The 26,529-nt window shown below is 40.0% G+C and overlaps 1 protein-coding gene across 2 annotated transcripts in view; it reads left to right on the plus strand.

Moving 5' to 3' along the window:
* Positions 1–26,529, plus strand: part of HEATR5A (HEAT repeat containing 5A) — a 56,026-nt gene that overhangs the window by 435 nt on the left and 29,062 nt on the right. For both annotated transcript variants that reach the window (XM_033144013.1, XM_033144022.1), the window contains exons 2-13: positions 6,868–7,094; positions 7,636–7,847; positions 9,593–9,701; positions 10,337–10,486; positions 11,683–11,857; positions 13,627–13,787; positions 16,170–16,425; positions 18,250–18,405; positions 19,817–20,067; positions 23,088–23,199; positions 25,045–25,197; positions 25,596–25,695. In XM_033144013.1, coding sequence (XP_032999904.1) covers positions 6,969–7,094; positions 7,636–7,847; positions 9,593–9,701; positions 10,337–10,486; positions 11,683–11,857; positions 13,627–13,787; positions 16,170–16,425; positions 18,250–18,405; positions 19,817–20,067; positions 23,088–23,199; positions 25,045–25,197; positions 25,596–25,695 — 1,961 coding nt within the window. In that variant the 5' untranslated portion in view covers positions 6,868–6,968. The remainder of the gene's footprint in view (positions 1–6,867; positions 7,095–7,635; positions 7,848–9,592; positions 9,702–10,336; positions 10,487–11,682; positions 11,858–13,626; positions 13,788–16,169; positions 16,426–18,249; positions 18,406–19,816; positions 20,068–23,087; positions 23,200–25,044; positions 25,198–25,595; positions 25,696–26,529) is intronic.

The raw sequence follows: 26,529 nt of genomic DNA on the forward strand, positions 1-26,529 counted from the left end.
TATAAAGGGCTGGGGGGTGCTTGGGTCGAAAAAGAGATACTGTATTCCCAAGCCCCGGAAGCCAAGGGAAGTGCGCTTATCTCCCCCCAGGAAAGCTGCTAGTGGTGGAAGTCCTCGTGTGGTCAGCCTTCAGGATATGTGGGATAAGCACCAGTTTCTTCCTGCAGAGCTAAGCACAGACTCGAGGTCCCTTAAGGCTGAGGAGGAGTTACTTGCTGTCGAATTCTTATTATTAGGGTGACTGGTAGCCTTGATTTTATTTTTATGTGTAAAGTAATCATCTTTATATGCCTCTGTTGATTCTGAGTATGGAGCAGGATGGGGGGTGGGTGGCTATTCTAGACTTACTAACTGCAAATTGTAAGGGTGTAATTTTGTGGCTTGTGGAATAAATAAAGACAGGCTCCTAATGGACAAGAGATTCTGGCTGCCGTGTATCATGTTTCTTTGTAGAAAACGTGTTCTGTCAGGCCTTTAGGAGGTCATAGAGGAGGACACTTTGTTTTTGTTTTGTTTTGCTTTGGATCAGTCAATCTGGAGTTCATCAGAACATAACAAGAACCCTACAGGGTTAGGGCAATGGTCTGGCAAGTCCTGCATCCTTTTCTCAATAGCATCCAACCAGATACCTATGGGAAGCCTGCAAAGAGGACCTGAGCACAACAGCAGGCCCCCACCTGTACACTCTTTGATTCCCAGCAACTCACATTCAGTGGCATGCTGCCTTTGACAGTGGCGGCAGTATGACATTGTGGCTAGAAGCCATTAGTAGCTTTATTTATTCTCCATGAATTTGTCTAATCTTTTAAAAATGCTGTCCAAGTCGGTGGCAATCACTACTTCCTGAGAAGATTGTACATACAACCTAGATCAAAAGTGTTGGAAAAACCCACCCTTTAACCACCCTTTAGCCACTTCAGTTGAACTCACTGAGGCTTACAATTGTATAAAACCGCGGAGTGTGTTAAGGAGCAACACGGAGATCTTGAGCGTGCATGTTAGGAAACGCCCTGTTGCTTTTATTCATGTGATTAATTAGCTACACCTTCATCACATGGACATCCTCGGAAGGAGGGGTTCACTCTAGCAAAATAGAAACAATACATGAACTGCACAAAATCAGCAAAACTGCAGAGTAAATGAACATTAAGCATAATTAAGACACAGTGGAAAACACTTAAACAGTGCCTAAGCTTAGGTGAACAGAAATTCCTGGTGCCAAGCTGACATCAATGTAGGTGCCAGAGAACACTTCTCTGGGGAGAATTTCCCAAAGAACTGAAATGGTTATCTCCCCAATTGCCACCCTCTGCACCTTAGAAGATGGAGGCACACTCAGGAAAGTTCTGAGGATGATATTGGTCAGAGTGGCACATATAGGAAAATATGATCCAACAAGTACTTTGTATTTAAACTTTTAAAGTGAGCACCACCACTTTGAACTAAGCTCAGAAGTAGATCAGGAGTCAGTGAAGCTGTTTCAACACCAAGAAGACATAGTTCCAGCACCCAGTCCCAGTTAGCAGCCGTTTCTGAAGGCAGCCTCATGTTCAGAATCAGCACAGTTCAGTGGTTTACTGGAGAGTATTGAACACAAAGTTGCGTAAAGCCTATGGCAAAATGAGAGGGGCTAAATATTACTTCTGCTGGTGTATATTGTGATATGCAGCCTAGTGGAGATCTTTCTGTGTGTATTGTATCCATTTGCACCAACAGCATAGTCTGAAGGCACATGATGCAACAACGTTGTTAAAGTTATCACTGGCTGAGTCTAGCCTGCGTTGGAATGGGAGGCTGCCAGTTTTGCCATCATGAATTTCTAGAGCAGCCTTCCCCAACCTGGTACCTGCCAGATGTTTTGAACTACAGCTCCCATCATCCATATAGTCCAAAACATCTGGAGGGTACCAGGTTGGAAAAGTTTACTCTGAAGGAAAGGTGAGATTCATTTTTCATCTTCACCGTAAGTTTCTCATGAAAGAGAGCAGGTGGTAACACTCACACACAGAAATTTTCCAAGTAAGGAGTCAGTGAAACTTCTTGAGCAGCTATGGCTCAGTATCAATATATTTCTCAGAGTGGTCTACAGTTTATCTGTATTATTGCCTGACTCTTGACTTGTATAGTACAGCCTGGTAACCAGCTACTTACTGGTTGGCCTGGTGGGAGGGATGCTTATTAGGAGTTAACTCTTAATAAGTCAAATGCTACATTCTTCTTTCCTTTATATCAGCAAGAAAATGATGCTCCTGCTGTTTGTGATGTTTGAATGGTGACATGTGCAATACTGCAGCCTTTCTTTGAGGAACAAGGGGGAAAGAGAGCAAAGCACAACTTTGCAAAAACAATCTACCAAGCTGCAGAAGCAATTTCTAGTTGCTGATGTGGCTATGTCAAATGAGAGTTTGAAATTTGCTACATGAAGTAAAAAAGGCACAGCTTTGCTGTTGAAAATAAATCCTTATGACCTCCGTATCTGGAAAACATGTTAAGTAAAATGGACGGCTGGACTAGGAACCTAAAGTTTTTATTTAATATTTTTTATTGTTCTGTGGGCTTCAATCTGAAGTCCACCGTGGGATAGGTGGTGAAAGGAAGGCAAAATACATAGCACTTGGCATTTAGATCAGGAGGAGCTGTTCCTTAATCATAGTTACAAATAACAGAACCGACATGTTGTTTCATCTGACAAAATGGGAATAGGAATATACAGTACAAGTGGGACCTGCAACAAATTTTTGCAGGGTGGAGTGCTCTTGTTCAGTGTGTTTCAGCCAGTTGGTCAAGCCCTCCTCAAAGACCCTCCTTTCCCACCCTCAACAGCCACTCAGCATTCTGTGGCCAGTGAGCCTGCTCAGTCCTCATGGGGTGTTTGGATGCTCCTCTCCTTATGTTTCCCCCGCCCTAAAGGTTTTTGGTATTTTCACAAACCTCAGGGTTCCATTCTTGCGGACGGTGCAGTTTCGGCAACATAAAGGTAAAGGTAAAGGGACCCCTGACTGTTAGGTCCAGTCGCGGACGACTCTGGGGTTGTGGTGCTCATCTCGTTTACTGGCCGAGGGAGCTGGCATACAGCTTCCGGGTCATGTGGCCAGCATGACAAGCTGCTTCTGGCAAACCAGAGCAGCGCATGGAAACGCCGTTTACCTTCCCACTGGAGCGGTACCTATTTATCTACTTGCACTTTGATGTGCTTTCGAACAGCTAGGTTGGCAGGAGCTGGGACCGAGCAACGGGAGCTCACTCCGTCGCGGGGATTCGAACCGCTGACCTGATCGGCAAGCCCTAGGCTCAGTGGTTTAGACCACAGCAGCATCAATTAAGCCTGAAGTTTGGAAATGGAGAAGTGGACATAGTCTTGTCTTGAGAAGTAAAGATGAACTTAGTAAATTTTTACAAAGCTGTGCAAGAGCAAAGGCAATCATAACTTCAAGTTAGGTTTTTCAATTTGGAAGACATAATCTCAGAAATGTAGAGTTTGAATTCACTAAAATGAAACGGGTTAAAGCGGGAAACTTTAGTCTGGGTTTATCTAGGTTATGCCACCCATGAATGTATATGTTCTACAGTAGAAATAAGTTTTAATACCCTGCCACCCGCTAATAGAAAATATTACCTTGTATAAACAATCGGTTTCCTTGTTGCAGTTGCACTGTCATTGATATATGTATGTAATTATTCTTACAGTGAAATCCTAGCCATGTCTATTCAGAAGTAAGTTCTATGGATTTCAGTTGGGTTTACTACCAGATAATGGAGTTAGGATTGCAGCCTTAGTCAGGAAAAGGGTGTTTCCTTTATATGAGCAAGCATGGAAATTGCAACACATACACACAACACTTCCCCTCCCCCCAAGTTACAGATTTTGGCAATCAAAAGGTTTATTGGTTTAAATAAATAATAAAAATAAATGCATACATTATGATGCAGGAAGATTTTCCCTATGCTTTTTTCAGTCCTCTGCAGAAAACTTTACAGGGTATTGAGATTTATCAAATAAACAAAAATTATGTAATAACAAACAAGACACATAAGACATACCTTTACGATGAATTTAGTCTTGGTGGTACTTGTGGATGCACAGCAAAAAAGAGAAAACTCAAACAATCATGAAGAAATTATCCAGACAGTAATATGGAAAGCCATCAAAGATAATTTATAGATTTTAAGTTAAAGAGCAAACACACAACACTTAAACTCCCTACTATCTTCATGTGTTTGCTAGAATGTAACGACACAATCAGATTCATGTCTGTTCAGAAGTAAACCCCGTTTTGTTCACTAGGGCTTACTCCTAAGTAAGTGTATAGGATTGACTCCTCAGGTTTGAATTATATAAACACTTTGTTTCAATACGTGCAGGACAAATTGATTGTATAGATGGCAAACTGGGCATGTACATCGGGCTATCGTGGAAACAAATCCTTGGTATGTCTGCAGAATCACATTTGCACCTAGTAAAAAGATAGCTATGTCTAAACACATTGCTATGAGATTTTGGATACGATGCACTGCAGTTCCTAAGACATTGGATAGCATTAAATGTCTCATCGTGTCTTTGAAAGGCTTGTGCCAGTTTGGACCTAGTAGCTGCATAGCATTGGGGAATAGCCCCTAATAGTGTAACAGGAACCACACAACTCACAAATCAGTTTGCTTTGCCATGCTACCCCTGAAATATAACTTCAGAAATATAGGCATCATTTTTATGCAGAGCAATTTGCAAAATTCCATGAGAAATGTCTATCTTGTGTGTTTACCTGGAAGTAAGCTTATGGTTTTCAATAATACTTCCTAAGTGAGCTTAGAAAGATCACAACCTAAGTGTAAATTATAGATAACTTAAATTGTACACTAGAGGAGTTTATTTCTATGTTTAGAAAGCATCTAGCACAGTGTTTTTCAACCTTTTTTGGGCAAAGGCACACTTGTTTCATGAAAAAAATCACGAGGCACACCACCATTAGAAAATGTTAAAAAATTTAACTCTGTGCCTATATTGACTATATATAAAGTAATTCTCTTGAATAGGAATCAAATAAACACAATTTTTCCCACGGCACACCAGGCAACATCTCGCGGCACACTAGTGTGCCACGGAACAATGGTTGAAAAACACTGATCTAGCATAACAGTATAAATAATAAATAAGATCTTTCTCTTGAATTACATCAGATAATCAGATCTCACTGGACTGCCCAGTTGGCATTCATGTTTAGCTCTCATCTGAGCTGTAGAAATTCCTCCCTTCCTCCACTAATTCATTCTGTTAGAAAATAAAGAAGATATCCTTGTGTCCTATGGAGAATCCTCTTTTATTTTTTCTGTTCCCTCTACACCCATCCAAGATACATGTATTTGTACCCCAAAACCAGTATTCCTGAGGAAATCTACTTCCAGAAGGAAATAAATCAACTTCTGTATCTTGATAAGTGGGAAAAAACTACCAGATTTTGCATTTTTTATCCTCCTTTATAAATTCCAATTAAAACTGAAAGCAGAAATAAATTGTGGTTCGTCTCATAACTGGTTCATGTTCAGAAGGTAGAGTCATTTAAAGTACTTGCTCTGGGTGTAATTTGAACCTGGGTGAATATATTTTTCAAGCATAGCTCTTTATTTAGTCCATTTGTGTGTGTGTTTGTTTCACAGTCCTTGGGAGTCTCCAGATCAAGGAGATGTCTGTTAAAAGATGTCACCACCCTTCTTTAACCTGGATGGTTCTGGTGGTGTTGACATGAATAATTCTGCAGCTATAAACTTAATTTATAGCAGTAGGATATTGGTGTATATTGATCTACATTTTGTTCATGTAGAATTGGTGTTTAGCATTACATGTAGCTTTTCCATTTTGATGTGCACTGATAATGCAGCAAACGTTACAGTAAATATGAGCACATGTTCTGGTCTGTCTAACTACTCCTTCCTGGCTAACTTTTCCATGTAATTTTGCAATATTGCTAATTGTGTGCTTCCTCAATAGTGTGGGTCAGGGCCTATTAGCAAATGCAACTTGCTGCTTGAAATCTCTGTGAGTTGTGATACCACTGCTTATCTGTTTTTCTTGAAACTCTCAAATAATTATTTCTTCTCATAAAGTAGTAAGGTGTATTTTGACAGTATTTCTTCCTATAGGCCAGGCATTTGCAACAGGTAGAGCGTGATCTACCAGTTGAGCGTGATCTACCAGTTGATCACTGGACATCTGCGGTGGATCACTGGTGGATCATTGGCTACCCCCAAAGAAGCTGTACAACTGTGGCTCCCCTTTAAAAAGCTCAATTTTTTACCTCCTCTCTGAAAAAACTCAATAACTTTTACCTGAACCCCCCCCCCCAAAATGGGCCTTCCTCCTTCCTTAAAAAAGCTAAACAACTTTTTAAACTCTGTGAGCAGTCTCTTGGGAGTTGGCCACCCCTGCTATAGGCATTCGATTGGCTACTGTGAGAAAGGATGCTGAACTAGATGGGCTATTGGTCTGATCCAGCAGACTCTCCTTCTGATGCATATGATGTTAACAATGCTGAAAATTAATTTATGGCACCCTGGTCTTCTAAATTAGCATTATTGAGAAGAAGCAAAATACCTTGTACATCCTTTCTAGATGTTTGGCAGCTATAAAATTGTACCAATGATGCAGGTGACTGTTCCATGGGTTCTGTTTCAGTTGAAATGTGTCACCCTAGGCTCCTTAGGGAGAAAGGATGGGGTGTAAATTGAATAAATAACAGCAATATGTTACAAATGTTCTAGCAAAAGTGATCACTGTACCTCATTCTGACTTTTTTTTTTTTTGCTGGAGGAGAAGCTCTTAAGATTAAGCATTAAAATTTAAACATGTGATTTAATATATTTGTGTTTGTGCAGGTATTCCATTTCGTTCATCCTGTGAATACTAATATCCCTTAGCTACAGTCTTGTGTCTTCATGAGTGGCTTTCAGATAGTGAGAAAGAAACGCTTTAAGGCATGGAGTTGGCTCACAGCTTTTTACTTAATAAAGAGGCCTATAACCAACTGGGCGAATTTCAGAAAGCAGAGTTTGTTTTCGAGTGGCTGAGGTTTTTGGAAAAACTTTTGCCAGCAACCAGCCGGGTGAGTATTGTACAACTGGAATAAAATAACATTTTGTGAAAATTGTCTTTTTTACATACTTTTATCCCCTAAGTCTGGCCAAACTGCGAGAGGCAGTGAAGGATAGGCGTGCCTGGCGTGCTCTGGTCCATGGGGTCACGAAGAGTCGGACACGACTGAACGACTGAACAACAACAATCCCCTAAGTGGACCACAGTCCTAACCAGTGTGTGCTGGGGAGAAGTTGTTGTTTAGCCAAAGATAGGGGACTGTTAAGGGTTGGCTAGATGGCGGGAGCAGTGTGATCTGTGTGCATCTGATTTTGAGACAGACTTAGACTTGAATGGGTCTGAGCCTAGTTCAGAAAGGGGTGAGGTTTTTCAAGCAGAGGATGTTCACATTCGGACCTCACCACAATTTGAACTTAGCCTCTAACTGTAAAACCAAACTTGTGTATTTTATCTTCTATTTTATTCTGTGAACTGCCCTGAGATCTAGTGATGAAGGGTGGTATATGAATTTAAATAAATAAACGAACTGCTTACTCTTTTTATGTTTTCAGGCTGATATAAAGGAAAAACAGAGCAAGCTTGTTGAACAGCTGATATCTTTATTAACCAGTTCCCCAGGACCTCCTGCCAGACAGCTTATTGCCAAGAATCTTGCTATAATATATAGCACCGGGGACACGTTTTCTGTACACCAAACAATTGATAAATGCAATGAACTTATTCGCAGTAAAGATGATTCACCAAGCTATCTGCCTACAAAACTGTAAGTCTGGAAAGGTCCTGTGAAGTCTTATTAGAATATTCCTCCTTCATTTTAAAACAGCAAAGTGTATGTGGCGCATTAAATAAAAACTAACAAATTGATTGTGATGAGCTCTGTAACTGATAGCAGGAGTGACTTCCAATTTCTGTTGACCCAAGCAAGAGATTCATAGTGGGCTCCACTTGCTATACTGTACCATGCACAGGCCTTTCCTCCCCTTTTCTCCTGTCGTTTTCTCTGATTACATCCTGTCAGGGAACTGTCCCCAGTGCAGCGCAAGGTGGTGGAAGGGCTCTCGGGATGCTACAGAGACCCCCGGCCCCACCTGACCAGCAGTACTTCCTCTGGCAGCAGAGGAAGCAGTGAGGCTTCCAGCGGGGAGGGGCATGCATTTCAGGGTATGAAGGGAAGAGGCTCTGGGGATGCTGAAGAGACCCTGCACTCCCCTAGCTCAAGAGGCGATGAAGGAGACATGCAGCTTCCGGCGCCCCAAAGGCGTCAAGGGGTGAAACGAAAGGATGGGAGGCGGGGTTTCCGTATACCAAAACTCTTTTGTTGGGGTCAGAACCGGAAGGGGCCATTCCCGGATTATGACGACGCTTGATAGAGACATGTACTTATTAGCTCTGCACTGTACATAGTTTGCACAATAAAACTATTAAAGGAAACTTGTGAGTTTTGCCTGCTTACTCATGAGCAACTAACCAAGGACCTTACACATCCCTTTGCAGGAACGAGACTAAAACGGGGTGATAGAGTAGAATGGTTCAAACAGATCCCATATTCATTTGTGCAGCTAGAGAGTTTGAGCCAATATGGTAGCAGAGATTGCCATGAAAAATGTTATCATTGCTAGGTCTATTGAGATGAATTCCCAAGATATGAATGTCCCAGAAGGCTTTGGAAGGGGGAGTAGAAAGCATACAAAGTATTGGAATCACAATAGAGCAGGAGGAAGTCCTGCTGAGAAAAATCCCAGGACCAGAAAGCTCAATCCCAATGAGATAGGAAAGGCATGCTGGGATCCTTCTGGCCTCGTAGCTTTGCTCATTGGCAGGTCCACATGGGCTAGTCCATCACACCCATTTATGTTGGCTTGTTGCTTGTTATGGCCATGACCATTGCCCCCCTGCTTGCATTTGCTGAACACTGGGTGGCAAGGCAAATCAGGAGGGTAGAACAGTAAGCAACAATGGCTGTTGCTCCCCCTCACTACAGCTGGGCTTCAGCTATGTGCCCTGACAGATATCCAACTGTGTTAACTGATGTTGACAGGGATGGACAAGAGCCTACTTTGTCAGACATGCCTGATATTCAAGTTTATGCCAATGTCACTTTGTTGTTTTTTTGCAGGGGGTTTTGGGTTTTTTTTTTAAGGTATCACAGACCACCTGTTGTTTTGTGACAGCAGATGAACATGGTTGCCCTGGTCATTTGGCTTCTTTATTCAGATAGATCCATTAAGTTGTAAACTGCCTTGAAAGAGGATCATCCAGTTTTTTTTCTTTTCTTTATGATTGTGAAATCAGTTTAGTTTTTTTTATAAGTGTTAATCATGAAATTTAGCAATAGTTTACTTCCTAAGTATTTGAATACTAAATTGCTTTTTTGTAATTGTAGGCTTCAGTTGTGCATGATAAAATGCTGGCATCGTATAACTTGCTAAGAACATTTTGTTAAACATATGTTGATTGAATGCCATTCCCCCTCCTTTTTCCAATTCTCTTGTTTGTTTGTTTTTTAAGTGCTGCGGTGGTTTGTTTGGGCTATTTGTACAAAAAACTGGGAAGAATTTTGGGCAACAGCTTTGTGGATACTGTCGGGAATATCCTTAAAGCAATGAAGAATGCAGAGGTAAGGAAGCATGAAACAAGTTGGGTGGATTGACAGTTGGAAAAAATGCCCAAAGAAGACTTATTTCTACAACATTATATTTATTATGAGAAAATGTTTCCCAGTAGGAGAGTACTGTTTGATTATGAGGCTTGACAATTAGCTTTGGGTGCATATTTTTAGAATTATCTTTCTGTTGCTTCCCTGGGCTCCTTTGGGAGGAAGAGAAGAATATAAATTGAATGGATGAATGAATTTTAAATAAGCCTAAATTATTGTATAAGATGAAATAATATTATTAATTCAATAACATACTTGCAAAGATACTTTAGTCTTGAATCAAACTTCATAAATAAATTTGTATTGCTTTAGAAGAGTATTCCTCCTACAGGTTTTGAGATCTCGAATAGTGCAGAGATTAGAATGCTGGGGTTTGTGTGAGATAATTAATCTTCCAGTTTCCACTCCTGCCATGAAGTTCAATAAGGGGGCCTTGGAGAAGATCTCTCAATCTAATTTACCTCACATGATTTCAGTAATGCTAAAAAACATTACTCTAAGCTTGCTCAAGGAAGAATGGGATAAAAATGTAACTAATGAGTAGATAAAATAATGTCCTTTAGTTGCAAAACAACATGACCTTTTTCTCTTGTTAGTCTCAAGGGCGGTATGAGATCATGCTAAGTTTGCAAAATATATTGAAAGGTCTGGGAGTTGCTGCTATTCCATGTCACAGAGATATTTACAAAGCTGCCCGTTCATGCTTAACTGATAGATCAATGGCAGTTCGCTGTGCTGCTGCAAAGGTAAAGTGCTCTATTAATTGTTTTTAGTAATTAATCTTCCTGTATACAGTTGCATATGTTAAATGGAGGATAAAAGAAAATCAATTGTCTCCCTCTCTCTCATAGTACAGAAAAGATTTTTGTTACATTTTGCAATTCAACTGGTTAAAAAATCCATCCATGTAATACTTTTGCTAGGAAGTTTTTTCCACCATGAACATAAATGGCTGTATTTTTGGTCAGTTTTCTGTGCAACCTGTATTGTAGAATTTGTACATCTTATCCAGCTGTACATTTTATTATGATTATGATTGAATTTATATACCGCCCTATACCTGGAGGTCTTAGGGCGGTTCATAGAACAAAATCAAAATATAAAACCACAAAATATATACCTGTAATCAAAATAAAAACAACAAACCAATAACCCCCCCCCAAAAAAAAAACATTTTAAAAGGGCATAGGATTTTGCAGTCTTGACTGCCATTGTGTAAATAAAGCCCCACAGATAAGGGTAAATAGCACATGTTTTAGTAATTAGGTCAAGTTTTATTATTTTATCCTTTTTTCCTTTACATTTATATCTCACCTTTTCCTCAAGGAGCTTAAGTTCCCTTCCTGTGGTCCGTCTACAATCAATTTATAAGCAAAGCACAAATGCACATGAACAGATTTTTTTTTTAAAAAAACACCCAGTTTGAATTTGTGTGATTTGAAGTTACTATTCATTCCCATATATTAGAAACAGGTATTGGCACTCTGGCCCAGAAGGTGTTGCATATCTTGTCGCCAAAATGGATCACCCTGCTGGTTTAGAATCCTTTAAAATGATGTATACCAATGAGGTTGAAGTCCATTCATTAAAAAATAATAATGTTATTTATATTATTGATTTTACAACATACAAGAATTAAAAAACACACACAAACACATTGATCTGTTTGCCTCATACCTGTCAATGGTTGTGTCGCCACATTCTGTACTAATCAAAGCTTCTGAACCATTTTCAAAGTCAGCTCCATATAAAGCACATTGCAATAGCCCAATCTTGAGATCACCAGAACATGATTACTGTAGCCAGGTTATCCTTGCTCAGATAAGGGTGGTAGTTGGACCACCAGCCTAAGCTAGCAGAAGACACTCCACAGTTCATTGCATTGTACTTATGCAAAAAGACTGAACCTATTTCCTTTCTGTTTTTTTTTTTTTTTGTATAGTGTCTTCTTGAACTGCAGAGCGAAGCAACTTTCATGTGGAGCACAGACCTGGATAGTGTTGTAACTCTGTGTTTTAAGTCATTTGAAGGGTCGAATTATGGTGTACGAATTGCTGTTTCTAAGCTTTTAGGCAGTGTGTTAGTGAGTGCTGTAACATCTAAACAAGGCGGCACAGGTAAATTTATTAGGGTTTCTTTCTTCCTATGTTGATGTGAGAAAAAGATAATGTAGATTTTTTTGGCAAACTGCAGTAAATAATCAACAGCCTTCAAAATAGATGTGGTTTTAACAAATGACAATATATTGTATATGATTCCCCCTGCCATGTGAATGTTTCGATCACTTGCTGGAATTAAAATGCGATCAGAACATATATGGTTGGGATTTAACAATAACTTCATTTGAAAGACACGTGCACACAGCTTCACACAAACATATAAAGAAGAAACAAAACATATGTTTCTTGCGTTCTCAGGGTAGTAGAAATTAAAAGTAGCAATGGTGTTCTGTCAGCTCATACTCTCAAACTCATACCGATAGGAGCAGGGCTTCAGTCCTAAAGACCTGTCTGTCTGTCTGTCTGTCTGTCTGTCTGTCTGTCTGTCTGTCTCTCTCTCTCTCTCTCACACACACACACACACCCTGAGCACACTGCTCTAGTTTTTAAAACCTTGGCATCTGTATAAGGTAGTGTACCTCAGATGCAGTACCACATTGGCTCACTGTCTGAGCTTTCTCCCCATGTGACTTTGCCCTACACCCTAGAAATCAGACGTGTGCCGAGTATTTCAGCAAGATTTGTGCTTGTACTTTTCCATTCTTATACAAACCCACCCGTAAACCTGACCACATCTATACTTCCAGTTGACAACTGGAAACTGATTTCAGATAGCTAAGCTTATTCTAAGAGATGCTTCTAAGGCCTAAATGAGAGAAATGTACATATGATGCATTTGGCTGTAGCTAAAAGAGGTTGATTATAGATGTAAATAAATCTATAACAGTTTATCCATGGGATATAGGAGTCAGCAGCATTGGCATGATCTATCGTGTTCCAAAATGGGCATCCCTGTGGATAAACACACAAGGCAGAGAAAGCAGGGAATAACAGAAGGAAAGAGAGAAAAATTGCAGTTAATATAGGGGGCGGGGGGGAATGACTGTGGAGTCATGTTTCAACTTGAATAGCCTGCTCCTAATCAAAGCACTCCTTAGTGGACAACTGATCCAACTTGGATTCTTTTAATGTGCTCCATTCTCATTTCAATAACACTTAGAATGATTCGTGATATTGAAGTTTTACTTCTAGGCCTGCTGCTCCCCTTAGATAAATTTCGGCATGAATGGTATTTTTTCTAAGCCTGAAACTACTAGTAAAATGTGTTTGCTTTCACTCATCTCTTCCATTACATACTGTAGTAAAAATGAACAACAACCCTGTAGTTTACCTAGATCAGGAATTATACTGTGTATAAGTCTTGCTCAGTCATCTTCCTAATCTAGGCGACCAAATGCAAATGTTTCTGTGAGTGCGTTCACTGACAACTCTGTGTATTCCTCCCAAAGTCTATGTTCGTTGATATTTAGCCATATGTGCCTTCAGCCAGTGTCTCCAGTGAACACCAATAACTTCATCACATTTTATTTTATTTATTACATTTATATACCTCCTTTATCTTCCAAGGAGCTCAAGGTGTTATACATGGTTTTTCAAGGTGGTTACATAAGGCTTAAACACATACACTGTGATCCTCTGTGTATACTTGAAAGTCCAATGAATTTAGATTTACTTCAGATAAATGTTCATAGGATTAGTCTGAACTTCAGACCTTTTACCCAATAAGTACGTCGTATGAACTGAAAGTTTAAATTTAGTTATGATGCCTGAGACACAGCAGAAATTACTAAATAAATGTGGATGCATTTTTTCCCCCATTGAAAAAGCATCTGCCAGACAAAATGTCCGCAAGATCTCATTTGAAGAAGCCTTGGAACTTCTGTGTACAGGTTTCCTTCGGGGAAGTTCAGGATTTCTACGGGCCAGTGGTGATATTCTGAAAGGGACAAGCTCGGTCAGCAGGGATGTTAGAGTTGGAGTCACTCAGGTTTGATTATGTCATATATTGCTAAAGTTACTATTTTGTTTTGTTTTTCTGTAAAAGTATTATTGCATGGTAGTGTGTATTGAACTAATTAATTGATTTTACATGTTAATATTTTACAGGCTTTTACAGAAGACTAATTAATTGGCTACTTTTACTTGGATGCTAATGGTGTTTATTTCTCTTTTTGAAAGAGAAATTAATTTGCCAATAATGAAATTATTTTAATGTTTATAATTTTCTTTCATAATGTTTGAGTTAGCTCGTTGTCTTTTTATTTATTAAAAAATGTTTCTTAACATGCAAAAACCCTTCTGCTTTCATTTAAGAGCTATTCTGTTTTGCAGCTTGCAATGGTACGGCCTTCTCTGTGTTCTGGTTCTCATGTCACATTAAACCTTAGTTAAAATAAACTGGCTTGATGTGAATGAAATGCATGCTGCTGAAATCATAGGAGCTTTGCTCCTCCTTCACTTGCTGCTGTTGCACCACTGGGAAACCAAAGAATGGTTTGACTTGTTGCCTCATCTGAACCCGGGCTCATGATTTGTTTCTCTCCAAAACCTTGGCTTCCCCTCGTGGTTTGGTGAGAAACAAACCATGAGCGTGACTGGTTTCTTGCAAAACATATAATTGTTCTTAGTTGATATCTGAAAGAACATGTTCCTTGATTAAGCATTAATAAAGCAACTTAAAGGACAAATTTTCACATTTTTTTTGGATCAGTGACTGTCAAGGACAGAGAGCCCTGGCAGAGAGAACTAACTAATCTCAGAGCAGTTTCATATTTAGCAATTTAGTATCTGAGACTTTTTGTTACAGAGTCAGTAGAGCTGAGGATTTTTGTGACATAAATGCAAATCCGGTATTTGGGGGGGGGATTAATACTTTGCCATCTGTTAATTGATTGCCCTTCATAGGGTGCCAGTATGAAGTGACGCCCAAATCCCCTCCCCAGTAGGGCCAGTGCTTTAAAAAATCTTGCTGTATTATTGAAACACTAATTCATTCCTTCTCTTCTCCCTACACCGTCCAACAAGCAAATCACCCTGCTGCGTGGCGAGGCCAGCTGTCCCTTCAAAATACCCTAACTAAAATAAAAATAAAGCTACAGTTTCTTCTTTATAAACAATTCCATCATACGTGGAAGTCCAGAACCTGTAGCAGGCTACTCAGGAAAAATATTTTAGGGCTGTTTCTGCTTCACAATTTTGAAGAAAAATAATTGTGTTTTCATGTCTAAAGCCTGAAGGGAATATTCTTAGAAAATGTATTCAGCTAAACTACAAAAGATCTTGTCCTCCAACCACCTTTTCTTCTTTTCTCTGTGCTCAAATAAAATAATGTGTTTTTTTTTTAAATTCTAAAATTAGATTGCCATAAAATAACTCTCTCGTAACTAATTCAATATATTGGTGGGGATGTACCTAATGAGTCCTGTTACCAAAAGCCCTGTGTGAGGGCTTCCACTTAGGCAACAGATTTTCTTTCCCCCGTGACCCCAAAATTGGTTTGGGGTGTAGGAGAACCCTGAAAACAGTGCTCAGGAGGAGGAGAGGGGGATAATTCTATCTGGCATTCTGCAATGCTTGTGCTGACAGGACAGTCAGCATAGTGCAAACTGAATTTCTTCCTGGGTGTGTTTCTTCTCAATGTGATTCTCAATGTGGAAGCAGTATTTATGAGGTTGACCTATTAACTGCATTGAGTAGAAGTTGATACTCAGTAAGATAATTTTTTCTTCAGAATACGGTTGCAAAAGGGCTCTCTATATTCTTCCATTCTGTTCTGATTCATAAAGTTGCAAACAGTTAAAATTCACTTGTAATAAGGAGGAATAGTCCAGTCATGGCAAACATTAAAAAATACATAACCTGTAGGGTGAGGGTAAAAATGCCCTACTTCCCACAAGGGTGTATGTTGTTGTAACCCAATAATTCTTAAATTTCATTTTGCACTAAATGTGGGTGCTACATGCAGAATATTAAATTGCTGGAAGTTCTTGCATACTGATGCCAAATGCAACAGTTTTCAGAACAAGTAATAGCTGTTTCTCTTGCTCTGCTATTAAATATAAGAGATAAAGAGGCTGAATGAACTTATAGCTAAGCTAGCTGCCTTGTCGCTACTGGTTTAATTTAAAGCAGTTTTTGCCCCCAACACAGCATCTAAATTTGGCTTAGATGACTAAAAGCCAGTTTGTTTCCACCTTACTTCACATAATGAAGCTGGAAACATGTTGTCTTTAAAAAAAAATCAACAAAATTATTTTGGTGTCCTGTTAATATTATTTAATGGTAGCCTTTATGACTTCATTAATACTGCATTACATTTTTGAGAAGATTTTGATGTAAAAACATTGCATTTTAATCAAATCTCTTTCAGGCATATGTGGTATTTATCTCCACGCTGGGAGGGCAGTGGCTTGAAAGGAATTTTTCTGCCTTGCTTTCCCATGTTCTGGACCTCGTTTCCCAGTCTCACCCTAAAGCTGTTCAGACTCAGATGGACGCTATCTGTCGCCGCCGCTGTATTTCATTTATCCTCCGAGCTACAGTAGGAGGCCTTCTTGGGGGGAAAGCTCAAATTGCAACTGCCAAGGAGATTTGTCAAGCCATCTGGAAGCTGAAGAAAGTTGTGGGTATGGGACTAACAAGATTATGTGCTCTCCCCTCCCCTTCCTTTTCACTAGTACTTTGTATCATTTCCTAATCTGCTCATGAAGGCTATGCAGTCCTGTTTGCATCTCCAGCGATGCCTTATCTGAAAAAAAGAAGAACCCACATGGCCCTTTGGGATTCATTTCAGAATAATAATTAAAATACCTGTCAGTTCCTTTAATATTTCTCCATAGTTTAGGTTAAGGTTATTATGCGGAGGGTAGGTCTGATGACTGACTAAAAACCATGGAGTTAGAACTGCATGTTGTGTACCAGGGACGCAGGTGGCGCTGTGGTCTAAACCACTGAGCCTCTTGGGCTTGCCAATCAGAAGGTCGGCAGTTCAAATCCCCACGACGGGGTGAGCACCTGTTGCTCTGTCCCAGCTCCTGCCAACTTGCAGTTCGAAAGCAAGCCAGTGCAAGTAGATAAAATAGGTACCGCTGCGGCAGGAAGGTAAACGGCGTTTCCATGCGCTGTGGCTTCCATCACGGTGTCCCATTGTGCCAGAAGCAGTTTAGTCATGCTGGCCACATGACTCGGAAAGCTGTCTGTGGACAAACACAGGCTCCCTTGGCCTGAAAACAAGATGAGCACTGCAACCCCATTGTCGCCTTTGACTGGACTTAACTGTCCAGGGGTCCTTTACCTTTACTTTTTACCTAATTGTGTACCACTGACTTCTAGCTGTTGAGGATTTTCCACTGGTGTGGGAATCATGCACATATTCATTGGTTATGAACTTCCCTGTGGCATCAAGCTAGGCATCATCAAGATAAAATAACCATATGGTCCATTGGTCTCCCTCAGAATGGGAGGTTTGTGTTTGTACACTGCATCTATGAACGTTGTGTCAGAAATGCTGGAATCTAGATTATGACAATCCAGTGGGCTTGAAGCCACTGATGGCTACTTGATAGGTGATGACTTCAAGCCCTGCTTACTTACTGCAGGGATCGTCTGCAGTACCAGTTTTCCATTCTTCAGGGGCAAGTATGAGAAGACAGGCTGTCTGGGAGCATATGGTCCCCCAGCCATAATTGCTGCTCAAATATATAGGTTTCAAAGTGGAGAATATTCATTCTAGTGCTTGGTTCTGAAGCAGGATATGGAGGTGACTTGCTTAACCAGGGCTTACTGTTAATCAGAATTTTGAAATTGGCTTCAAACCCTTGATTCAAATAATGGTTAATAGCCAACTCTCCTTTGACTTAAATGTGGTTAAGATTGGTACTAGCAGTAAGGACTATTCACACTGGAGAGGGAAGGGACTGTGAGAATGGAATGTGGGATTCCACAAACTGCTTCCATGGTTAAGCGATTGGGAGAGCTTTATGTGCACACCAGTTCATTGACTGAAGTGCCCTTCTACCTACTTTTTCTTCTCAATTGACTTGGGCCCAAATTCAGAGGAAGTTAATCATGCCATTAAAATCAATAGGGCAAGTTAGTTTGACTCATTAATTTCAGCCGTCCTTCCGTGTGAGTAACATTCTCTGGATTTGGAGCTATATGTTTGCCACAACATGGCATCAAAATATGGTCTCCCATACTCTTTTAACAAGCACATCTCTATTTTCCTCTACACATGCGCAGATACAGAGAATATCTGCAAAGCTGGTTGTCAGCTGATCTTTGTTTTTTTTCTACTTGATGTCTCCTGCCGTCAATGTTTTCATGGAGCCCTGCTTTTACTGCAAAACCGTATTAGATATGGTCAATGTACCAGCCATCTTCTCCTAGTCTTTTAAGTCTCTTGTTTTGTCTAATGTATCAAAGATCACACAATTCTGTCATATTACTAGATGCTGCCATGAGTGACAGTAACGTGGAAACCCGTGTTGGTACAACAGATGTGGTAGCAAGCCAACATATGCTTATATGTTCCTTGGAAGAGCTTGGAAACCTCATTCAGAATTTAGGCACTACCGCTGCACCTGTGCTACAAGATTCTAGTACAGGTAATGGATAATACCTTTTGTTCTCCATGATTTTGTGAAATGTATGTTTTGGATCATTGAGACTTTGGACTCATTATATAAAAAATCAGTTTAAGAAAACAAAATGTGCTACTGGAAAGAATTTTTTATTTTGTTTTGACTACAATAGTGTTATGTAATAATAATGTTTATTAGTTAGAAAGCACCTTAAAGTCACCATGCCCTGTATAGAAATTGTGGTTGGAAAGTGTTCCTCCAGGACTATGATCCAATCAAATACTAGACTTTTTCACGAGGAAAGCAGGGGGGAGGTAAAAGGGGAAGGAGTGTCCATGGGAAAACAACAGAAAGGGTGTGTGTGTGTGCTTCGATGTGATCATAAAGGAAAAGTGGGTGTTAGGTAGAACATCTGAGTGATAGGGAGCTGCAAGTAGAAAGGCAAATAAAAGAGAGAGTAATCTTACATATAATTAGAAGATTGGATCCTTTAGTATCTAGGTAGCAGGCAAAAGGATACAGGGAGAGAATATAGACTGTGGAACAATTGGAAAGTAAGTATAAGAAGCTTAAATGAAGATGAGGAAAGATGGGATGGCAATTAAAAGAGTAAAGGAATGTGCATAAAATTATAATATGGGCACCATCATATCAGATTAATGTTGCGCTCAGAGCCAGCTTACCCGTAGGCGCTAGGGGTGCGGGGCACCCGGGTGCCGGGCTCTCGGGGCACCAGGCCAGGAGTCCTGGGCCGAGATTTGGAGTCCGGGGATTGAAGAGCCAGGCCAGCTGACAGCTGCTGCCGAGCGGAGCAGAGCCCGTCAGAGCGCTGCAGGCTTTTCTGCTGCAGGTGCTGAGGCAGCTGGCTGGCTCTGCCCTCCTGCACACCTGGGATTGGCAGGCTGTCGAGAGGTCTGCCCAGCGCACGCACGCTGCTCACACAAGGTGCGCAGCTTCCCTCCCAAGCCTCTGTCGGGATTGCTCTCCTCCCATAGCGGCATGGGAGAGAGTTGTGCGCCCCCCCCCAAAAAAAAGCTCAACAACCCTGGGCAGTTTTTTGCACCCCGACACCACATATGCTAAAGACGTCTCTGGTTGTGCTAGTAGTCAATGTAGGAAGCCATAAGACAGTGAACAAATTTTTTTGATAGTGTACATAGAGAGAAAATGAGATTGCTTGGCCAAGAGCAGGAGATAACAGAAAAAAAGGATACAGTAATTAAAATATTTGAAGTTTCTGAGCTTGATGAGAAAGCTAGCAGTTACATGGCCAAGAGCAAGACAGAATGTCGCTGGGACGTATTTATGAAATGAAACATCCTAGAATTTCTTAGTACGGTGTTCATTAGTGTGTTGAGAAGTCAGTTGTGAATCTAGCTCAGTTCCATTACCGTAAATTTGCTGTGCTGATTTTGTAACATTTCTGACTTTCCAGGGGTTTTGGATGCAGTGGTGTCCATTATTATCCACCCCAGTATTTCGGTTCAGCTGGCGGCAGCATGGTGTTTACGCTGCATTGCTGTGGCACTGCCCTGCTTTCTCTCGCCACTTCTGGATCGCTGCATTGAGCGGCTCACAGCACTCAAATCATCCCCAGAAGCAGTGACTGGCTACAGTTTTGCTATTGCTGCTCTACTGGGAGCTGTCAGAATGTGTCCTTTAGGAATTCCACATTGCAAAGGAAAGGTAATTATTTGAACCTTGCTCCTGGTATTCAGTGCAAAGGCAGAATTAACTGTTTGATACAGCTATAGACAACATTTAAAAAAAAAAAAACAGCCTGTCAAGTTCCTCACTGCAGGGAATATTTGTGCATGATGAAGAAAGCGTTGAAAAACTTGTATTTCAAATGACTGGTTGGTCCATTTCATTTTATTAGACCATATGCTTTGTGAAACACAACCACTGAGCACACCAAATTAAAGATTTTTTATTCCACCTGTGTATCATTTAGCTACACTGATATATCATTTTTACAGAGTGTTGCCCCATTGTTTTCAATGGCACTTACTCTTGGGTAAGCTTCAGTGTGATGTTCCTTAGTTTTGGTCAGACTATAATCCTCATTGAATTGATTTAAAAAAAAAAACACAAACAAACAAAAAAACAAGGTCAGTGAAAGAATGAAAATATTAACAATTACTGTTTCTTTAATAGAGAAATTAACACCACTCTTGAAAACAGACTGAACTAAGAGACAGGTGGGTAGCCGTGTTGGTCTGCCATAGTCAAAACAAAATCGAAAATTCTTTCTAGTAGCACCTTAGAGACCAACTGAGTTTGTTCCTGGTATGAGCTTTCGTGTGCATGCACACTTCTTCAGAAGTGTGCATGCACACGAAAGCTCATACCAGGAACAAACTCAGTTGGTCTCTAAGGTGCTACTAGAAAGAATTTTCGATTTTGTTTTGAACTAAGAGAGATGGGGGAATTCTCATCTGAGGAAGTCGCTTGATGTTTTCTGAATTCATGGAGTTTCTCTCCATCTCTTTAAGAGCTGGTGAAATTCTTTTAAAAGACTCAAACTTCCACAACCTCATCCTGGCGTTTGTATTAGTTTAAATTGGCAGATTACCATAGCTCACCACTTTCCCACAGACATCACAGCTTTGTCAGTGGGGGGGGGGTGTGAATCTGAGCCTTGTGTTCCTGAACAATGGAAGTGAAACCCATTTGGCCTTGCCAAGCAAAAGATTTTCTTTTAAAAAGGCTAATTAGAAGTACATCCACAGATAAGTTGCTTCTCTGTGATGGGAAACGGGAGCTTTTTTGGCAAGGGATCTTATTTCTGTTTTTCATTGCTACCTCTCTGGATCTGAAGTGGGTAGCTTGCATGCCAGCTGTCTTGCTTGCATGCCATATGCATTTCAAGAACCCTCTCTGGAACTGAAGTGTGATTCTCCAATAAGTCTAATCTAGGTGTTTATCTGTCCGGTACGTACCTGCAATTACAAGCCTAACTGAAGAGGAGCAATGGATAATTTGAAACTCCCTGGCTGTTTGAAACTCCCTGGCTTTGAAACTCCCTGGCTGTTGCCTTTAAGCATGTGCTTTTACTATACAGTTTAAGACACCTGCTGAACATTTTTATGCTCCAGCAAGACACATGATGTAGTGAAATTTGTTCTAAACGTTTTCTTGATTTTATGTTTGTTTTAATTAACAATGCTTTCATTGGTTTGTGTGTTATAATAACGTTTTATAAGTAAACGAAGCTTTACTTTGATTTTTTTAAATTATGCACAAGTGGTTTATACATTTTCGTTAAAAACTTAATATTCTACTTTTGTAAATTAAGAAATCTTTAATTAAAATACTTTTTTTGAAAAAAAAACACCTTAATATTCAAGCCATTGCCATTTTTAAAAAATCCAATGGGATCTTGAGCAAAATAGGAGGCAGCTTTAGTGTAAGCGTCTGCTGCCACTGTAGAGGTCCAAACAGTTGGAAACAACAGCTCTTGCCATTAAGGCCATTTATACATACCTTATTGCGCTTTCATCCCAAGTTCTGATGGGTATTTTATTCAGTAACAAGAGGCTGCCAGCTCATCCCCTCCACCTTTCTAAGCCTCTGAACCAGCATTTTGTTTTGTTTATGCATACATAAATACTATTACTACCAGAGGTTTTTGAGGGGGTGACTTACAAGAGAAAAACAAGAGTAAGTTAACATAATCACAATTAGGTTCGGTCCAGAATTTCTCTGAACAGAGTTCTGCTCTGAGAGAACCCGGGAGGTGATCTTTACTGATTCCTCTTTCCTCCTGCAGCTGCCTGAAAAGCTGTTCTGGAGGGTTGTAGGACCCTTCAGGGCAAAATGAAAAATGATGTACAGACTGCAGGCAAAATGAATCATTTAGGGTCCTTGAACATCGCATCCACCCACCCCTGTTCATCCAATTGGGAGTCTCTGCTGCATCTTGGTGCCTTCTGTGAATAGAAGGAGCCATTCATGAAGCAGCCTCTCTGGAGCCAGTCCAAGGAAAATACAGTAAATAAAACACAATTGCCTAACAAAGGAGTGGCCAGTCAGAAGGCATAATATGTGTCTCTTGCATGCAGAAGGCCACTTCACAGCATCTGAAGACATTGAGTCTATCTCTCAAAAGCTTTCCGCCACAATACATTGGTTAATCTTTAAGGTTTCACAAGATTTCCTTGCTAAGCAGAATTAAAAAGTGGCTGCTCTGGAATGTTACCGATTGTTAACAGCTCCCATTTATCCTCTTTGGGAGCTGTTAAATATATAGAAACAATATGCATGCCTTTCTCGGAAAGTGTTTAATTATGTATTTTTATTTTTATTTTTTTATTTTTTTGTAAATAATTTTTATTGATTTTTCCTTTAGCTTTGACAGAAAAAAAAACAGAATGCAACATAAAACTTATAAATACAACTAATATATAAAGCTTATATTACAAAGAATATATATCGCTCTTATCTTTTACACTTAGAATTTCCATCCCTTCCCTTCTTCCCTCTTATGTCTTCTCTAAATCATATTTCTATATTTTGCACGTCAATTCCTTTTACCACTGATAAAGTTTTCCCTTGTCGGGTTTCTTTTTATTCTCACATTCTGGTATTTACCTTTAATAACTTTCCTTATTTCTTAAATATTCTTTTACATTAAATATCTATACGCCGAGTGTTTAATTATGTATTTTTATTGTTAATGCAAAAACCATCACTTTTTATCATAGGCAGTCATGACAGTAGCTGAGGATTTGTTGCGTTCTGCTTCTCAGAATAGCCGCATCTCAATACAACGAATGCAATCTGGATGGCTCCTGATAGCTGCCTTAATGACATTGGGTAAGACTGACTAGCCCACTCATTACTTATTTCAATATATGAATGTGGTGTTCTGCACATCAGCTTAGTAGGGTGGTTTTGTTTTGCTTTTTTGCAAGGAAGAAATCCTGGCTTTTTATATTCTAATAATTTACCTCAGTAAACACTCCCACCCAGCTGGTGATTAATCTTGGAACATGGCTAACCTAAATAGTTGCAACATGATCGCTCTCCTGAGAGTGTTCCCATTACAGCACAAGGGCATACATTGAAAACTGTAAAGTGTGCCCATTTCTGGTTTAAATGCCTTTGTTTTTGCCACATCTAAGTATGTATCAGAATTCCATACTGTGCCCAATAGGTGGGGAAGTTATCCAGTTGGCTCATGCAGTGACAGGCAAAAGTGGTTGCATGCTAAGCCTGTAACATCTTTAAAGCCATACTAAATTGTATAACTTTTTTTTCTAATAGCAGACATTTCTTAATTATATAATAAACACCAAAGTTAAGAAACGGTGAAGTCAGTAGCTGTTTGCAGCATACATTTGTTTTTACAATAGTAGTCAGTCTCAAGTTAGCAAACTTAACTCTCCCCCCCTCCCTTTTAACAACAACAGTTAAGAAAACGTAAGTGTGAGATTCAACTAATGAATCCCTTCAGCAGAAGCCCTCATTGTGCTTGCATACCAGGGCTTCTCATCCCCCTGAAAGTGGCTGGGGTGGGGGTTGAGAGATCCCTCTGAAAAGTGTGTGAGCTAGGGAGAGAGGGATTTTTCCATTTGGCAAGCTGAAATGCTTGCCCTGACACAAGGTCGAATTCCTCCCTGAATTCTTGAGCTCATGGTAATTATGCAAAATAATTCACGTCACCTCTAGCTAGGGATTATGCACACTCAATTGCCTAGCCCAGGCACAGGCCAGTCTACAAAGCTGGAATCCTATTTTTGGATGGGGGCTGGATTCTGTTTCCCCTGTCTTTATGCTCTGCTGAACAGCTGATTGGTTTAATTCCAGCTCCTCGTTTCCCCATTAGCTCCTTTTACTGGCCTACATACGCACCAACCAAGCTGCAGTACATGTGCTGTTTCAGATGGAGGCTTCGACGCTCCTGATGTTAGTTAAAATATTTTCATTTTTACCTCAAAAGTTTTAGAGTTTAGATTGATGTATTGATAGTTGCACAAGAGGACATATGGCTGAAAGAGGAGCACAGCAGGTTGTACTAAGCCTTGTCATGAACGGAACATAAGCAAAACCCAACAGGAAAAGCAATTGTTTAAAGCAGAGGTGGTAGTATGGGCTGCAAGCATTTTGATTCACCTGCCACTCCTCTACAGACTGCTTGTGTAGCATGGCACAATATGGTGTTGGTGATGATCTTAATTTATTACTCATTATTCATCCCAGGGTCCCAGCAATTTAAAATAAAACATCAAAAACTGTTCAAACCAAATTGCAATTGTAAAAGTAGGTTGAGCCCTATATATATTATCTTAGGCATCAAAATCCAGGGTTACAAATAGCATTTTCAGCATACGCCAAAAACTGTATATTGAAGGCGCCAGATGCACTCTGTGTTCATAAGAATCACAGAATTGTAGAGTTGGAAGGAACTCAGAGGGGTATCTAGTCCAACCCCCTGCAATGCAGGAATCTCAACTAGATCATTTGGGTGCTGTGGCTTATGCCTTATTGGTGTAGTTCCATTTCAGCTAACAAAAGCACCTCTCAGATGTTGTTGGGTTACAATTCCCATCATCCTTATACCCTCTGGGCAGCTAACAGGTGGTTTTTTGAAGGCTTGTTGTCGAAATCAGAATTTTAGTGCATCATATTAATATGAGAAAATGTCCAATATTAACATAGGTCCGGCGGTTGTTCAGCACCATCTTCCAAGAATGCTGTTACTGTGGAAATGTGCATTCCCATTATCTCCTAAAGATTTAGAAACTGAGAAAAGCCGGGGTGATTCATTTACATGGCAAGTGACGCTGGAAAGCCGTGCAGGTGCTCTCTGTGGTATGTGGAATTTATCTTGGCTGTTTTGTCATTTCTCCCCTCTCTTTGCACTACTGAAGGAAAAATGATGTTTTCTTTTTGATTGTGTGTATATATGCAGTATACTTCGTGAGATCCTTTCCCCAAGTACATAGAAAAACTGTTCTTAACATTCCACAGTAAAGCAAAGGGAATTTGACCATTTGCAGCGCCCTACTGTTTAGAAAAAGATGTTATCAGTTAGCTATAATAGACCAGATTATTTTTATTAAGCCTTTTTAAAAAAATTTCTTTTTGGAGACAGAAATAGTTGTTAGACATATGAAACAATTCTATTGTTGGATTTCTAGGTATACATCTATAATTCATTATAAAAATAAAAGTTCTACTTTTTAATAGTCAGTATCCTTTATTCCCAGCTATTAAAAGTTTTATTGTCCATTGTGGGGGCCTCCTTACAGATGAAGTGATTCAAAGATTGCTTCCTCCCCTCCCATGTGCTGTTGCTTTACTGACACAGTGAGTATTGCTGCTGAGCAGCGCTCATTTTTAACTAAAACTTTGATTTTGAGCTGTTGATTTCATAGCAAAAAATAAAAGCACTGAATATTTCTCTGGTGTTTTCTACAAATATCTACCAAGTAATGGTTTTGTGTGGATAGTTGTGCTAATGTGGCAATCCAGGTTGAAATTTTATAAGTGAAGAGAGGAAAATATTGCTTGGAAACTTCTAGAGCAGTCCTTCATAGAGTCAGTGCAAGATTATATCTGATGCAGAAACTGGTTAGCAGGTCCTTACTTGTGTGTTTGCAGCACAAAAAGCAGTAGTTCTTTCTTCCTATTAAACGTATCATCATTTTTGTATAGTCACGAAGTTTAAGCAGAAGCCAGACAGCCATGTCTTCTTGCAAAATACTATAAATTGTAAGGAGCTCAGGCAGAGTGTTTCATCCTACCACACCTCAACGTTCAAATCCTACTGAACCTTCTTGGTCTCTCTTACTGGACTCAACCATTTACTATAATGTTTTAGGGCAGGATTCTTGCCATCCTGTTTTGGCTCTAATTCTCACTGGACTCACCTGATGGGGAAGGGCTGTAGCTCAGTGGTAGAGCACCTGCTTTGCATGCATCTCAAGATACAGCTGGGAAAGACTTCCTGCCTGATACCCTAGAGAGGCCACAGCTGGCCAGTGTAGACAATACTGAGTTTAATGGACTAATAAGACTTGTTATAACACAACGTCCTGTATTCACCTTAGTTCAGCATTAGAGGGAGTGATATTTTGAGAATTGCTATACAGTGGTACCTTGATTTTCGAACGTAATATGTTCCGGAAGACCGTTTGAATT

This window comes from Lacerta agilis, chromosome 1, assembly GCF_009819535.1.
Source record: "Lacerta agilis isolate rLacAgi1 chromosome 1, rLacAgi1.pri, whole genome shotgun sequence".
Classification (NCBI taxonomy): Eukaryota; Metazoa; Chordata; class Lepidosauria; order Squamata; family Lacertidae; genus Lacerta; species Lacerta agilis.